General features: G+C 40.6%; 2 protein-coding genes across 2 annotated transcripts; both read left to right on the top strand.

Annotated features, from left to right (window-relative positions):
* The first annotated feature begins 6,797 nt into the window (after nucleotides 1–6,797).
* Nucleotides 6,798–11,629, top strand: lim2.1 (lens intrinsic membrane protein 2.1). Its single transcript, XM_044222976.1, has 5 exons — nucleotides 6,798–6,955; nucleotides 8,344–8,525; nucleotides 9,396–9,545; nucleotides 9,995–10,129; nucleotides 11,416–11,629. The coding sequence occupies exons 2-5, from the start codon at nucleotides 8,351–8,353 to the stop codon at nucleotides 11,475–11,477; spliced, it is 522 nt and encodes a 173-aa protein (XP_044078911.1). The 5' UTR covers nucleotides 6,798–6,955; nucleotides 8,344–8,350; the 3' UTR covers nucleotides 11,478–11,629.
* Nucleotides 11,630–14,689: 3,060 nt separating this feature from the next.
* On the top strand, nucleotides 14,690–17,187 carry bsx (brain-specific homeobox). Its single transcript, XM_044222975.1, has 3 exons — nucleotides 14,690–15,074; nucleotides 15,586–15,776; nucleotides 16,321–17,187. The coding sequence occupies exons 1-3, from the start codon at nucleotides 14,831–14,833 to the stop codon at nucleotides 16,561–16,563; spliced, it is 678 nt and encodes a 225-aa protein (XP_044078910.1). The 5' UTR covers nucleotides 14,690–14,830; the 3' UTR covers nucleotides 16,564–17,187.
* The last annotated feature ends 654 nt before the right edge of the window (nucleotides 17,188–17,841 follow it).

The following is a 17,841-nucleotide window of genomic DNA, read 5'->3' as shown; positions in this document are numbered from 1 at the left end:
CAAAAGCTGCGTGAGAGACATGAATCAGGAGAGGAAGGGGACCCACAGAGACTGCTTATATATAGGGCCCAGAATTTTCTGCTACACCCCTGCATGCAACAAAGGTCCCTTGGCATAGAATCAAACCGTAGACTTTGCAGTAACGTGCTATGCGCCATAACCATTAGGCTACCAGTGCGTCCCATACCATGGCACAGCTATTTTGTGCTGTGTTCACCGTGCCCTCTGAAAAGGGCAATAATGACGATAATGATGGTAATAGAATTTGTTGGCAGTATTGTTGCCATTACAATGTTTCATCACGGTAAATAAACCAGAATACCAGCACATCTCTAGTTGGATTATATTCAAAGATTGAATGTTCTGATAACGTAAATGTAATGTAATGAGATTTCAAACGTAATAAGGAAGTGAAAACCATGTTTGATTTAATACATTTTTGAAGACATTATCAAAAACACTAGTACTTATTTATTTATTTTTTTACTTTATTATTTCATTGGATTAGATCACATTATTCCTTCCCATCTGTACTGACTGGGGTGGGGTTACCTGGATTTTTTTTCTCCTTTGTATCTTTCTTTACATTTTTAATCTTTACATTCAGTTTATAAAGTGTAAAGGCAAAACATGACCGTCTTCCTGAGTAATATTTGGATCCACATTTTGATAAGAGAGTAGTAGTTGTGCTTCAGAAAATACAGGTGCAAAGAAACGTGCTCTGTGCAAAAAGCATCAGTGTGTATAAGACAGAATGTCACTCTTTGTGCACAGGAATAAAAACAAAATCCACAGGTCTGACACACACACAAAAAGTTTCCAGTGTGGGCCAACTTGTATGGACTTTAAAGAACCCTGCTGTCCGTCATGATTAGCTGTAACGATGGGCCCATTTTGACACTTCAGAATCAAGTCTTGGCAAATAGCCCTGGGAAGAGGAGCCACATGCTACGAGATGGCTTTTCCCTGATATAATTTGTGGCTGCAAATTACAAAACAGAGGCAGAAATAATGTGTAAAGTCAAGTTTGGTGAGGGAGAAAATGGAAAAATTTAGGGCTGTGTGCCACTCTAATGGATATCCTTGTGGCTGGGAGAAAATGGGACTCAATAATGTGTCCTTAATGTCAGCCAGCGCTGTTTCAGGGAACGTATCAGAAGAAATGTCCCCTGCCATTTCTACAAGCAATCACTTAATGGGACGGGCAAATCTCAACAAAATGGATGTACTGATCTATTTCTGGGCTTGACAGATAGAATGAATCTGTGGCTCTTGGAAGACAAAAAAGAAAAAGGTAGAAGGCGAAGAAAAGAACAGGCTACAAACAAGAAAAGATAAAAACAAGCCTTTCACGATTCATTCAGCTACGCAGCATGCCTGCAATGTTTGTGTGTGGCTTAAGTGCAGACACTGACAGGAATTTCAATTATTTAATTAGGGAGGGAAAATGAAAAGACTTAAGTGTTGTGATTTCTGCAGTCTTTCATAGATCAATCTAATGTGCGCTCACATTGGAAATCAACCAAGATGGAAGAGGGGCAAGTGAAGTAGCGTCTTCCTAAATCACGCAATTAAAATGGCAAATTAGTTTCTTGATATATTCATTTAAGTGGTTAAGTGGAAATGTTTCTCTCCCCGTCCACGCGGCTGTCTCATGGGTGGGTGTGGAGAGGCAGCGCCATCCACATGCTCTTATGATTAGAGCCACCGTTCATTTGCTGAGAAAACGCTGAAAGCACTTGCTGCACAAATTAGCCATTTGAAGGCTTGAAAATTCAATTCCGAGGAGTTGATTTAAGCATTTAGGCAAAGCGTGGCTGGGACGTAAAGATTCAGAAGCATTTTGCCCACTAATGTCGATAACTTTCAGAGGCCATTATAGGTTTTTGTGGCCTTCTGCCTTGTGAACAGCACAGCTGGAAAATACCGTACCAGCATTTCACACTTTTTGGCTCATTTCTGTCACCTTCACACCTCTATTCTTACATGATCTATAGGCTTTGTTCTTGTTATAATTTGATCATTTTGTCAATAATGAAAGGTCATCTAATGCTCAGCCACTTGTTCTATTAGCACAAAGATGGATTGAAGATTCTGATTGATAGGATAGGATCTGTTAGCAGGGTATATTTGGCAAGGACGGTATATGAAGAGAAATGTAATGTGGCATTGAATTCACTGAATGTAGAAACATGTAATACACTGAAAAACATAGGATGAAGTAAGTAATAAAAATGAATAAAAACAGAAATAAGAGAAAAATTCAATGACTCCAGGAATGGACTCAAAGAATGAGAATATACAATAAAAAACCCTGCATCCGATGATGATCCCTCAGTGCAGCGTTTTCATGTACTATGTGACTATAAATGTAAGGACGTTTTTAGATTGCTTCAGCTGTGAATTTGTGTTAACACAAATCTTGAAAATAGAGATATTATCTGAATAAAAAATCTTGAAAAAAAACCTTGCAGTCATGTGTTTATATTGCCATGAATTCTAATTAAATTGTTTTTGCACGTGTCTGTGGACAGTTTTCAAGAAATATTGTTGAATGTTATTGCTATTATTAGAAAAAATAATAATTAAGGAACCCAAATCACAGTGATTACTATAAATTGAGAGGCAGTTATTGTGATTTTTAGAATAATCCTTCCCTATAAAACCTACAACAGCTTTGAAGCTATGATGTGCCATTTTTCACCTCTGAATTGCAGTTACAAAATAATATTCATCCCGTTTTGTTTGCATTTATTTCTATGCACACATACCCTCACAGTGTTTTTTTTTCCTTTCAGCGTTCCTTTTGTTGTTCCTTGTTCCTATGAATTAGTGGAAGACCAGATTCAGATCCTTTACTTAAGTAAAAGTAGCAATATCACAATGTAAAAAACTCATAAAAGTAAATAAAAATTTGCCCCTAACAGTGTGGTGAATATAATACATAAGTGGCTTATTATTATTGATGCATTAAAATGCACATCGCAACACGCATTTGAACTTATTTTTCCTGCTTAGACCTCGTCTGAGGAGTGCGCAGCCTCCAACCTGAGCAGGTATAAGCAGACATAACAACTGAAAATAATATAACATAATTTATTATATAAATATAATATTAACATATAATATTAACACATAATTTATAAGTTGATCATATATTTTGTGTGTAAAATCAAAGCAACTAGCAGTCAGATAAATGTGGTGGTGTAAATGGTACAATATTAGCAGCGTAAATTGGAAATACTAAAGTAAAGTACCTCAAAATTATTACTTTGCACCATGGGTTAGGGCTAGTGTTAGGGTTAAGGGAACACGCAGGGTAACAGATGCTTCATTATCACTGAACCTTTTCAGGAACTACTAAATCATTTTTGCTTAACCACCATAACAACCCACACGATGTTAGAATTTCCTCAGCCGGTAAAGCCTGTAATCCCGTAACTATAAAATCGAGTGTTGAGTTTCTCAATGAGACAGAGCTTTAAAACAGCTTACAATATGAGATAAAAAGTGACATGAGAGTGTGTGGGTGATCTTGCTCGGACAGCAGGTGCACATCAACAAGCCCATGTATATGAGGATTTCATGTGCCTAAGCTTAGTGACTTTACCACAACAATGCAGGCATGCCAGCCACGCACTCTTTGTAATTACTCTTGTCACATTACCTTCCCAAGTGCTACATGAGCTCCTTACCCACCGACGATACCACACAAATGTAGACTTTCCATAACAAAATTAATCTCTCAAAAGCTCGATGGATTCAAGAAAACATGGATTTGCTCTTCTGTCACAGAGGCATATTGTCCACTTTGATGCATGGGAGGATATCAAATGCCCTCCTCGCTGCCACACTCCAGATGGAAGAAAATAGGCTGTGGTCTATAAAAATGAAGTTAGATGTAAGTACAGCACTCAAATCTCAGGGAGAAAAAATGCTTTTTCTGGGGCATTTTGTTGTTGTCAATTGGTCTGAGCAACTTGCTGTAATACAGGTAATGGAGCTACTCTTCTCCTTTCATCTTCGGGGTTTGTGCGTGTGTGTGTGTCAAAGCAAAGGGAGGCCTGGCTGAATATGGGAAAGAGGCACAACAGGAGGAAATACAACCAGATGATGGTCAGAATGAAGGAAACATCAAGTCAGAGCACAGTGAAGGGATCTGTACTGGTGTGGGCTGCTTCTTCAAACATCTGCCAGCTGAAAGTATTTCAGCAGGAGAATGTTGTTATATTATACGCAATGCAACAAATGAATGAAAATGAATGGTCTTAATTTCCAAGTCATCATTGAAAAACAGCATCGTCCTTTACACCTGACAGCGACTAGAAATCTCATATCCACAGTCTGTCTACTGATAATGTTTACACTTGACTTCACTAAGGTGTCCTTATCTTTCCCTCACAAACATAAAATATAACCACAAACACTACTTCCTATTCAGAACTGACAGTAAACACATTGTTTGTTAACTTTCCACAAAACTCTTTCCTTTTTAAAGCTGCCTTAATGGATATTTTGGGCAGCGCAACAAGCTGTAAGCATAACATGGACAGATGGATTTATAATCACCTTATAAAGTTGTTATGGCAAAGGTGTTAGCAAACAGCTGCCTATTTACAGATCCAGCAGACACAGAGCAGCATGTTTGAGGCAACCTGCTGAATGTCCTATATTCACTCTCCTTGCTCTTTCCAACTCATGGGAAAATATCTGGCTTTTTAGCTACTAAATGGTGAATGATCGATCTCAGTTTGTACATGTTAACGGTGAGTCCCAAAGTTAGTCACGGAGTTCCACAAGGTTCTGTGCTTGGACCGATTCTATTCACCTTATATATGCTTCCTCTAGGCAGTATTATTATTAAACTTCAGGCATGCCTTAAGGACATAAAGACCTGGATGACCTGCAACTTTCTGATGTTAAACTCTGACAAAACTGAAGTTATTGTACTTGGTCCCAAACACCTCCGAGACAAATCTAAAGATATAGTTACTCTAGATGACATTGCCCTGGCCTCCAGCAGCACCGTAAGGAACCTCGGAGTTATCTTTGATCAGGATCGCTTTCAGCAGGTATTTCTGCCTCCGGAGCTGCGGGGTTTGGGTCTGTGGTTGTGGACCGCCTGCTGCCCCCGTGTTCCTGCTCGACAACTGCTACTACATTATTGGCTCTGTTACTGATGCTGACATTATTCTTCCTATAGCTGTCATTCCTATTATTACTAATTTAAGCAACGAAGGAGTTTTTATGGCCAGTGTTCTTGACTGGCCAGGTCACTCACACAATCCAGCTGAGCACGTGTTTCACTTGCTGAAGACCGAGCTGAAGGCAAAAAGCCCCAACACAGGCGGGATGTGAAGCTGTCTACAGTTCAGACCTGACAGAGCATCATCAGGGAACATAACCAAGAGTCTGCTCATGTCTGTGGTTTGTAGACTGTCACTGTAAGTAATCGACTACAAAGGATTTAACACCAAATATTAAATATGACTACTTTATGTAAGTTCATATTAACTTATTTTCTTACATTCTGACCCCTAAAGGACTTTATCTTCAAACATTTACAGACTGGTCTTGTATTTCTGTTTGTATTTACAAATTCCTGAAGGTGGTCAAAGACACTTTACATTAAAACTTCGATCCAAATGTTTGTTTTGATCATTGGAGTTTTCAGCCAAATTTCTAAGTTCCAAAAATACAACATGGATCATCATTTTTGGACCAGTGCACTGTTTCACTTTTATTTCTAAAGGCAAACCCAGGAGTATGTGCATATGACTTTGAATCATATTATATATGATCTTTATTCTGTGTCTTTTTACTTGTTCCACACTTTTCCCAGCTAAACAAGACTCAAACTGGCTTGACATGTAAAAACAGTTACTTGCTATATAGAACCTTCAACATATTTTATGCTATGCACACATGCAGAGGAAATGACCATTTACAAGGAAAGGCAATTCAGACAGGACTTCATAACTTGCAAAGCTACAGTATATGCCATAAAAATGCATCTTAAAAACCTTCTGCTATACTACCACGTAACAGAACTGACTGCGATTGGGATCAGTGGTTATTTAGATGGTCATCTTGGCCATTTATTGATTAAATGAAAATCAGGAGTAAAAGAGATGAAATGGTGCTTAAAGTATAAAAAAAAATGTTCTTGCTGGAAATTTGGAGATGTTTGCTATGACTAAAATTCCAGCAAAATAATCACAAGATAAACTGTAACAAGAGCATGTGGTTGTTTTGAATTGAAATCATCTTGTCTGATATCCAGCTCATGGGCACACTGTGCTCAAAGCACTGCATTTACACTGTACTGATAAAATATTAGCTGTCTCAAAGTTTTAAATTGCTTCTCCAACTTGTCTGATTCTCTCCTCCTTTGTGATTAGTATAGGCTCAAGTAAGGGAAATCATGAATAATATAGCTTTTATCTAGATTTCACAAAAACCCTTAATTTATTTAGTGTACTCATTAAGTCAAAAAAGTTAAAACTTAATAGGAATATTAAGACTTACTAAGACTTTTTAAACAGTGTGACAATGTTTGCTTTTAAAATTGGACAAAAATTAGAGAGCAGCCAAAGACTCATTTAATCAATTTAATGCCTGGCTTGCCCTCCACTAAAGCCAGTTCAGCCCTCTACTTTCAATCAAAACCATGCAGTCATCAGTATTACTTCAGCTTGCCAAGCTTTGGCCATTTCTGTTTTTTCAGCAGATTCTCAAACCACAAAACTGGTGGGTGCTGATTGGCCAGTGGTCAGCCTGGCCTATTGTCTCAGCGCGGTGTTTGTTGTAGCCCCAGTTTCTCCCTATTGACCCTGTCAAACACTAGTGCTATTAGCCTGCTGGAAATCTGCCTGTCTTGGTATTATAAGATCTTGTTGTAATTTGTCAGGTAACCCTGTCTTCATAAACGTCTTCATAAAAGGGACTGATTAAGGTAAGATAATACTGAATGTTGTCCAATAACTGTTGGTGTTCGTGTACTTATTTGTGTTTGTTTCTGTTTCTTTGTGCTATTCTTCCCCATGTGGAGAAACAGCTCCAGCTCTAAGCGCTCCACAGGGAATGTTGTAAATGTTTTTGTCTCACTTTATTGTGTTTTAAAATGTCTCTATATATAACAGTCTCGTAAGTTTTCACTCTCCAGTTGAGTAGGTACAAATGTACAGATACATGTGATAGCTTATGTAACTGCAGTGCGGTGAATGAAAAGACCCAGGCTCCTGGTTTCCTGTTTAAAAACAAATGAAAAATAGTGATGGAGAAATGTAAGCCTTATTCTAATCTGATTACCACAGAGATATTGTAGAACAAGAGGACAGGATTTGTATCAATGAAAGGATTGTATGACAAACATGCACAGCATTTCTCTTCATCTTGGTGGGTCAATTTTCTCAGGAGTTTTACAGGAATATAAGTCATTTGAAGTGAGGGTTGAAGAATTCCTGGGGAAAAGGTCGAGTGATGTGATCGTGTGATTGAGAGGAAACAGTCAGCCTCGAGGTCGTGCCAGTCACAACCAAGGCCTTTGTCTGGATAAAAAGAAAATGTACTTAGCTGCTTGTTTCAGGGGTTTTATCCTGGCTTGGAAGAAAATATATTAAAGAAAAATATTAAATCCGACTGGCTGACTGCTTATTACGTGAAATTATTCGAATTTTCTATATGCCACATAACATTGACATACTGAGACCATTTTCATTTGTTTTACGTGCTGGGGGCCAAAGGATTTAAAAAGTGCTCTGGGTTAGATTGAGACAGCTGCTGGAACTTGCCAGAGAGGATGCTCCAGCGGAAATACAGAGCTCTTCAATGAATACACAGAGCTCTTCAACGAGCATCCTGTTCAGGTTTCAGACATAACAAGATATATCTATCTATCATCCTTCCCCCCCCAAAAAAAATTCATGACAGCTCTCCATGAGAAAGAGAGGATGGCTGCAGGATATTGCATCCAGGTGGAACAATGAGCAATAGATGTATCAAGTATCAAAGCATCGCTGGACTTGATAGAGGCTGGACCTGTGTGTGTGTGTGTGTGTGTGTGTGTGTGTGTGTGTGTGTGTGTGTGTGCACTGGGGGTGGGGGTGTATGTAAAGCCCATCTTCAGGGACTGATCTTCGAGAGAACAAAGTGGAGCATACACACACAGGCGACCCCACAGCTCAATCCAGTGGAAATAATATGTTCATTACAACGCAATTACTGACACTTAGACCCTCTCTCCCTGAAGTGTGTGTGTGAGGTGGAGAGAGGAGGGAGCCCTGCCACTGACCGCTGATGCTAAGTGACCTTATGTTCCTCTGTGTGTGTGTGTGTCTGCAGGTGCAGGATGTACAGCTTTATGGGTGGAGGGTTGTTCTGTGCAGGCGTGGGGAATATCCTCCTGATCGTTTCCACAGCAACCGATTACTGGATGCAGTATCGGCAGTCCAGCAACTACATGCACCAGGGCCTGTGGCGCTACTGTATGCCGGGGAAATGCTTCCCACACAACGACAGCATTGGTGAGTTTAGCCAAGGAGGGTTCATGACTGGGAAACCTCTAACTTTCAGTTAGCTCTACAAAGATGGAGCTGTTCCAGGGGCAGAAATCATTTCATTGGCATTTCTTGGTAAAGCTCAATGGGTGGAGCCAATCAGTATGTTATAAGCTAGCAAGAAAAGTTATCTGCATACAGTCATTTTAATTCTGTATATTGCAAATGAATAATTTCTTCATCCTTCCCTCGACAATGGTGGTAATTATCTCAAATGTTCAGCATGCTAGCAAACAAGCTTTATGCATGTTTTAAGTTTATATGGCTAACCTTATTTTTCAACATTACACTGTGATTTACACCAAGAATGTGTACGTTTGTTAAAGAAGAAATAAAATGCTGTGATACCTGATGAGTGCAATGAGATCACTTCTGTCATGAATTGGCACAATATAAATAGAACAGAATTGAATTGAAATTGGGGGTTTTCTGGAGTTATGGTTATGGTAATGTCTGCCCACATTACATACTGATGTGGAAAATTGTAGTTTGATGGCTCCTCTCATTGAGTTTTTTTTTTAACTCAACTTGCAAGATTGCCTCTGCCTTCAGGACAGCAAGTGTTAAATAAATAATACAACTTTATTCTGTGTTAGAGTGTGTAATGTGTACGATTGCTTCTGTTAAAGATTTGGTTGACAGATTTAAGATTTACATCTGACAGCAATTTGATGAAATTAGTAATTTGGTCTATTGTTTTCTCAAACATGTTTACCATTCTTCATCATATTGGCATGTTAACATGGCCTGAACATGGTCACGTCTCAGATCATTCACCTCTGTTGACTTGCACTGACCCCACCAGTGACTCCTATTGACCTTTGACCTTGTCCACAGCCCACTTAGACGCCACCCGTGCCCTCATGATCCTCTCTCTTTTGGCCTGTTTCATTGGCATCATCATTGGCATTATGGCCTTCATCCATTACTCCTCCTTCGACAGGTTTGACAAAACCTTTGCTGCAGGCATATTGTTTTTCATCTCATGTAAGTTCAACACTATTGGTTTTGTACTTTGTTGGTTTGGTTTGAGATGTAAAATGCATTTGATTTGACCTTAATTTATTGTTACCACCAAAGATTGAGACTCGAGGCAGGTTATATTAATAATAACAATAATAATAATAATTATCATGAACGAATACATTTTTTAATGATTCCATTCTCCGCGCAATTTCCCAACAAAGCAGCTGTTTGTTATGTTTATGAAAGTCCTCCTTCAGGACAGAGAGGTTTCATTAAGCTTATGATTTTAATGCTTTGTTTTGCATAATTTGTAGTTAGTCACAAATGAAATACCTAAAGAAGCTTTGCTTCAGTGATTTTCTAACTGAAAACTACAGCTCCCATGCGCAGCCTGTAGTAATGGTTGCCCATTTGTACAATCTATCGGAAACATTTTCTTTACATTTTCATTTTTCTTTTTTGCTGCCCAGGCTTTTTAGTGTTTCTAGCAATGGCAGTGTACACTGGTGTGACTATTAACTACTATGGAAAACGCTATGGAAACTGGAGGTTCTCTTGGTCCTATATCATTGGCTGGGTGTCAGTGGTTCTCACCTTCTTTTCAGGTAAACATACAAACCAACAAACCAAACTGCATTAGGTTTCTTCTGTTTCACAAAGGTGCCCTCAAATTATTTAATTTGCCAGGGTTCCACTCATGATGTGTTCAGTTTGAAATTCAGTGACATTTGGCGGTGATTGTTTTCTGCTAAATGTTCATTTCTGTTCACGCTATAACCCTGAGGGAGTTCCTGGATCAGCAACTAATGCCCTCAGCGAAGTGTAGATAAAATCAGGCATGGCGACCAACAGGCTCTTTATATTTCTGATCAATTTTACACCATATCAGGTAATACCTTTTGAAAATTCAAATCTAGTAGAGCAGATAATATTGTATTCACCTCCACATGTTGTCAAGGCCTCAACTAGTACCTGCACGCCTAGTTAATGGTATTCATACTGCATGTAATACGTGTAATAAAGAAAACATAAACTACAGAAAGTATTTAATATTACACAATACGAAGACTCACTTCCTCAGCAGAAAACAGTCAAACCATGCGTGGGTTAACCCATAGCCAAGCAGCTGCATTCATGATGGGAGTGATGTGTCAGTGAGTGATGCTTGTGCTCATCTCTGAATACTCCACCATGCTGTGCAGTACCTGCTGTTCAGCAAGCCGCTATACTGAATATGAACATGGTTTAGAGGGAAACAGCATCCATATGCTGAAAATATCAGCTAAATTACAAAGTAGAACTACGATAACTAATAAGTAAGTGATGGAAACAACAAGACCATGATACACATTTATTTCTATGGAATTTTTCATAGTTTTCATACATTAATTGGATGCCAAATAAACAGCACATGTATAAGCGGCTACTGTATAGATTTTGTATGCACTACAAAGTTTTTCAACACAGCAGAGGACCGTAAATATGTGTCCTAATCAGTCAGGCCGGTGACTTTGATATGGAAACAAAGCTGCTCCATAGACTCACATACAAAGAATATAAAGAACTCAATAAAATGCAATTTTTAATGTCTCAGAATGACATAAAAAAGCCAGTTAGCCAATTTTAATTGATTTTTTATGAATGAAAATCATTCAATACCAGCAATTCACCACCGCCATTTTCAGGGACTGCTATTGGATTAAATGCCACAAATCACACATGGTTGGGAATATTGTGTCAATAAACAACAAATATAATGTAAAAGCATATATGGTCCCACAAATTCATTACATTCTTCTCTTTTAATGGAAATTGAAATAATTCGTTTTCAGATGCATGCCAGTTACATTTGCTGATTGATAACAAAGACCCAGCGTCTCTTTCTTTTCAGGTATATTCTATTTGTGTGCCTATCGGATGCATGAATGCCCCAGGGGCGCTAACTCTCATTAGAAGACTTAAACCATCATCAAGCCATGGATTATGATCATGAGAGCTGCATCGAGGCTGTGTGAAGACACCCACCATCAGCATGGATGCAGAGCTTACCTTTGGAACATGAATGATCAAAGTTTAAATCAATTCAATAAAAAGATTGGGGGAAATATGACTCATTCATTTTCATCCACAGACACTGGGCATATTTTGCTCACTTTGCGTGATTTCCTTATCTGCCATTGTTGTGTCCAGTTACAGTGTTCTTAGCGTTAACTGAAAACCTTTCTGGAGGCTGGCCAGTGGGTTTTATGTCACCAGTAGAGTGCTCCAGTTGGGCTCCCGCCCTTGGCTTTATAACAGAGTGTCCACAGCCATAGAGAGATTTAATCTGTCCTCCAAAATTAAGTTCAGACCAGTCTGCAGCGAAAAAACACCCAGAAAGTCAGATTATGAAAAAAACCGATATGCGATTATGGCTGAACTCACGTCTACACAGCCTATACATTCCAAAAGAAACATCTCACTGAAAAGCATTTTTTTTATGATTGTTAGTTATTATGTATAATTTGATGTCTAATGGAAAAGTACAACCAAATGTACTTTTCCAAAAAGTTGTGCGATGCAACGGAGTCCCACAAAGCAAAAGACGTGCTTATATGCCTAGAAACGATACTCATCCATAATTATGCAGTCGTTCTGGAGCGTACATAGAAAAAAGGAGTGCTTACAATTGACGTGAATTCCTCTAAAAACATTTTAGAGGAAAATTATTGAAAAAATATCTTACTGATGATATAAAATACCATAACCCATGATTCTGGAACTAAAAAGTCATTGTTTTAAGTATAGGCAAACTTTAAACCGAACAAACTGTAGTGTTTCTTCTTTATCATGAATCATTTCTATATTATAGAAATACTATAGTTGTAGGAAGGACCTGCGATGTGGTAGACATACTGTATGTACCATGGATTTGTAATATTATTTATGTAAGGCCCAAAATGCGGCACACCTTTTTCCGCAAATGCATTTCGGTGGGTTGCACTCCTCGACATCCTTTTATTCCTTTGCTCTGTGGTTCACTGTCCGCACGGCTGCTCTGAAAGCTCTAAGCCAAGTATTACCCACTGCACTGTTGTAAGCCTCTTATCCAAACGTGCCACTAAACGGAGTGACGCACTGCCTGACCGGCTCAAACTTTTACTTAATGAAATGGCCACAAAAAGCCGCTTAACATGCGCCTCAAGAACGGATCCTTAAGACGATGTCATCACCATTTGTTTCATTTACTTTCTAATTTCCCCCTGAAAGCAACTTGTTATCCCGGTGGCTCCGTCAGAGGGGCTGACGCGCAGCCAGCTGCAGCAGGGCGCCTCCATCTGCCTTTTCTGCTGCTATTCCTTAACTTCACCTTACACCGGACTAACTCTGTAAGGACTCCTGCAATCCTGCTTTCCTTAAAAACCTGCCAGAGGAAAAAAAAACATTTGTTTCCTGAATGATTGTTCCGACGACTAAAACATGCTCATCACTGACGGCATATTGATCTTACTGTGAGAAGAGAGATCCATGTGCACATTCTGCCGCTGCTTCAGCCATGTATGGCAGTTATTGTTATTCAGGTAGAACTAATGTCATCCAGAGGTGTTTGATTTGCAACCATCCAACTATGCTAATTTCCATTTTGAGCGCGCGCGTCCATTTAACACAAAGCTATGCAAACTAATGCAGCAGAGCAGCGCTTTCCCAGCCTCCCTGCTTCCCAGTAATTCATTTGTTCTCCCTCCATCTGATCAGATGGAAATCCTGTCCTCCAGCCCAAGGATTACAACTTCCGCTCTAACATCTCCCTTAATTGCCTAATAGCATTGCAGCGTGAATTCTGCCTACATTAAGACACTTTCACATTAACCGGCCTGATTGGAAATGTGATGACAACACCATATCAACAAATTATGGCGCACCGCTTTCTTTCGCAAATGGGCACAGGAGCGGCACTTGTACTCTCCCAGATTTTAATACCGACAATTACAGCCAATTTGGACGGAATTACTAGACAGACCTGTAGCAGAACAATCCTCCTGTGACACGGGCTACATCACTTGATTCAAAAACCACTAACTTGAAGGGAGTGCAGAAGTTATCCGAGTGAATTTGCCGTACAATTAAAAACAACTATGCATGTTCAAGTTTCAAGACAAGTCAATCTAAAGTTTGGTGTCAAAGTCCATCATTTCCAGAAGGAAAGTGACATAAAATCACTGAGGCACGCATCCTGTAGGGATGTTACACACATATCACAGTGATGCCATAGGGAATAAAAACAGCCTATGTGTTAATATTAGCATGAATTAGGCTAAGTTAGTATTCACTACACACAAACAAATATGCATGGGCACAGGGACACTGCAGCTCTGACGTCATAAAGCTAAATGCATGTTATTTTGCACCGGCACAGAGCCGGCCAACAGCCATGGTGCTTCTGTCGGACAAGGCCAGTCTGTCACTGCTGAAGAGGCTAAAGAGCTGGGCCTACTGTAGGAATACTCAAAGCTTCCAACCAGGGATTCTACAGAACAAGGCTCGCAGTTTCAGATGTTTTGTTTCAGTCGCCCACAGGCACAGCCTGGACTTAGCTCCCAGATATCCCTGCAAACCGCGAACAGGAGCGCTAAATGTTCAGCACCGCGGCGAGCGGCCTGCGGCGCGGCGCGGCGCGGCGTTCAGCGGCCTGCTTCCTCAGGAGCAGCAGACTGCAGGCGCATGCGTTTCAGTCCAAGAGAGACCGCAGTCAGGCCTTAGCTCCCCTGTTCACAGCTGACGAAATGTAACCTTCAATCCTAATTTTGTACGGAAACTGTATTTTACGAACTATATTTAGGCTCCGTAAAGAATCATTCGTGCACGAGGCCATACAGTGCTCGCAAACCTGGCAAAAACAGCATGGTTGCTAGGCGACCGCATACGCGCCGCTCCGAGCGGTGATTCTCGGTCGGATTTTCAGATGGTATTCAAATGAACTGCGGCGCGGCCACAGGTGCGCTGCGTTTCTGGAAGCAGTTTGCTTTTTTCACCAGCCTCGAACGCGTCTCAGCCAATCAGAAGAAAGAACCGGCCCCCCACATCGCCCCTCCGCCCATACGGAGCTCTAATTGGCTGATGCGCAAATCAATTTACCGATCGGCTACTCTCTCTGAATAAATACTTGTTGGAAATCTGCCCTCCCACTGGTACCTCTGTGATGCTCGACGTAGCGCCATTCACTGATCACACACAGGGGCTGCATTTAAGCCTGGGAGACTCGGGGGGAAGAGGCAGATGCTGGTGCAGGTTTAAAGGCAGGAAAATAAAAAACCCAAACTAACATCATGAGTATGAACTACGCGTCTGCGGCGCCCACGCAGAGGTCGACGTCGTTTTTCATTGAGGACATCTTATTGCACAAACCCAAGCCGCTGAGAGAGGTCATCCCCTCGCCGTTCTGCAGCTCCCTGGCCTCGCGGATGCCCATCCTGGAGTATGGATACCCACTGATGCCAACCCCAATACTGGCGCCACACCCGCACCATCCTCTCCACAAGCCAGAGCACCACCAGTACTTCTTCACCTCTGGTAAGCACGGAAGAGCCTGCGGGGCCGCGCAGGAAGCAAACTTCTGCCAGCGGCACAGTCTCAGCCTACTTGGACGAAAAGCGTCGATGCTGCTGGAGGCGACCTCTAGCTTTAAACACTACATTTAAAGAAACAAAAAACATACACATTTTTGCTTATTCAGATTGGAAAGCCATTGCCAATACTTGGATTCACATAACCCCAAGTTACATTTACGAGTTTAGGAATATGACATGCTCCGCATCCCCTCGCATACACAATGCAGGTGTGAAAGAAAAGGTAGCTGACTTAATAATAATAAATAATAACCAGTAGCTTATTCACTTAGGCTTATTTTTCCAGCATAGCATTAAGCTCTCCTGTACTCCATTAACTGTGTAACATTTATATTAGCTTATACTTCCTGTCTGTCGAACTTGTGGCAGCTCATTACTGTTGCCCGATGTGTCTGTAAATAATGAGTTAGTCACTGACGTTAACAGCCGCTGCTGCTGTGTCCTGTCCCCCGCAGGGATGCAGATGCCGGCCTTGTTCCAGCACCACGCGGAGTTACCGGGGAAGCACTGCAGGCGCAGAAAGGCCCGGACGGTTTTCTCCGACTCGCAGCTGTCCGGCCTGGAGAAGAGGTTCGAGATCCAGCGGTACCTGTCCACACCGGAGCGAGTGGAGCTGGCCACGGCGCTCAGCCTGTCCGAAACACAGGTACACACACACACACACACACAATAATAAATCACCACAACGATATTTATATGTAGCTATTAAACAGATATCCAGTAGGTGTAGCCCATATATGGTATAAGAGCAATGCATTTTGGCTATTAATGTGGCTATTTCACACCTGAAGAATGTGTAATTCTGAGTTAAACATACTCTAATAATGCAGAGGCCTGAATTAAATACATTCAGCTAACAGCTGATGTTTCAGAATCTGCAGGTCACTCTAGAAGCAGGCTACTAAATATAAAGTCAATTCAATAATAACTATATATATATATATATATATATATATATATATATATATATATATATATATATATATATATATATATATATATATATATACAGGCCTCCTCTTTCTGTGTCGTTAAGGCTGTTTGAATAGACTAAAACATAAATAAAAATACACGTGGCTTGATCTTGATAGTTTGGGGGATTTCTTTAGATTACAGGCCAACACGGGCTAAACTGCGTATATTCAGGATCCTTTTTATAACTCACGCCTCCTCGCATTCCCCCCGTGCAGGTAAAGACGTGGTTTCAGAACCGACGGATGAAGCACAAGAAGCAGCTGAGGAAAGCGCAGGACGAGCGGAAGCCGGCCGAGCTGGAGCGATCCGCGGACAACTCCAGCGAGAGCGAACTGAACGAGAAGGGCGCGGAAGAGCTGCAGCGCGGGCTGGAGCCGGACTCGTACATGCTGGAGGAAAACGACGACGACGACGTGGATATCGAGGACGACATTTGCTCCCCGGATCATCTACTATAGTAGGCCGCAGAGTTGTTTCATAAACAGCGACTTCCACACTGTAAATGCACTGTAGATAACACTGACTGTCTTTTCCTTCCACTACAAATATATAAAATACTGTTTTAAAAATAGAGGGGGGTCATGCAAACGTGCAAAGTGGGCCCCTTCATTTTTTTTACAATTGCCCCTTTTCCTCTATGTATAGGCTATGAGAATGTTCGTGTTGTTATGCCTGACGAGACACAGAATTTATCATGCTATTATTATTATTATTATTATTATTATTATTATTATTATTATCAGCCTAATATTATCACTAAAATGTCTGGACTTTTGTTGATTTTGAAATGTCCCACTTGTCTTTATTTTCAGACGGACAGCTTATTATAAATCAATGAACAGCACTTTGCTTTACGCAGACGCGTCCCGCCATCCTTTGCCCTTTTACTCCAAACCAAATGTCCCGCGCTTCTCTTTTTATCCTTCTCTCTTTTTTCCCCTCAATGTGTCTGCTTTTTAGATTTTATTTACAGTTTGTCCATATTGTCGGAAGTTTTGTAAATCAAGTTTTGGTCGGAGACACTGCGCTTCAGTGACTGGCATTTATAATTGTGTCTGTAAATATATACATAACTGATCGGTTCTCGGCTCCGTTCATTCTCTTGGTTTTTAAAGCCCGTTTTCTTTGTTGTTTACATTTTCACACCTCAACTGAGCTGGGCTGATTTGGAAAAGTCTGAAAAATAAACACATAAATATAGACTACAACTAATGTAGTGTTATTATTTCAGCTGCGCACGTGGATTTAATCCTGTTATCGCGTTTAGACGTTCAAGTGAGTTCAAACGGCTCTTTCCTCGGCTGCTGGGGCCACTTTCATCGGGAGCCAGTCTCCACAGCGTGGAGTTCACTTCTGAATGGAGGCTGCTTGTTTTGTCCTGGGTTTCCTGCCCGGTGGCCCGCAGCACGCTGTGCAGAAGCGCAGAAGACTGACAGCAGGATGGCACACAGCAATCACAAACAGGCAGCAGCGGCTCTAACGCTCGCACCAGGCTGCACGTGGATAACAAGATTTTTATGTATTCCTCACTAAACATAAGCCTCCTGAAGTTGATCATTTATTTATTTACTTATGTATTTATTTATATAGCGTCATTGCACTTTTTTCTATAGAGCAGGTCCAGACCGAAAGCTTTACAATATTTCCAATATTACATATAATATTACATTTCCACGCTGAAGTCCGTTTATAAGGTATTTCTAGTTAAATGCTTAGTTGATAATTAAATTCAGTCC

The sequence above is a fragment of the Siniperca chuatsi genome, linkage group LG14 (genome assembly GCF_020085105.1).
Source record: "Siniperca chuatsi isolate FFG_IHB_CAS linkage group LG14, ASM2008510v1, whole genome shotgun sequence".
Classification (NCBI taxonomy): domain Eukaryota; kingdom Metazoa; phylum Chordata; class Actinopteri; order Centrarchiformes; family Sinipercidae; genus Siniperca; species Siniperca chuatsi.
The sequence above is the reverse complement of the archived record's forward strand: the minus strand, read 5'-3'. Positions and strand labels throughout refer to the sequence as shown.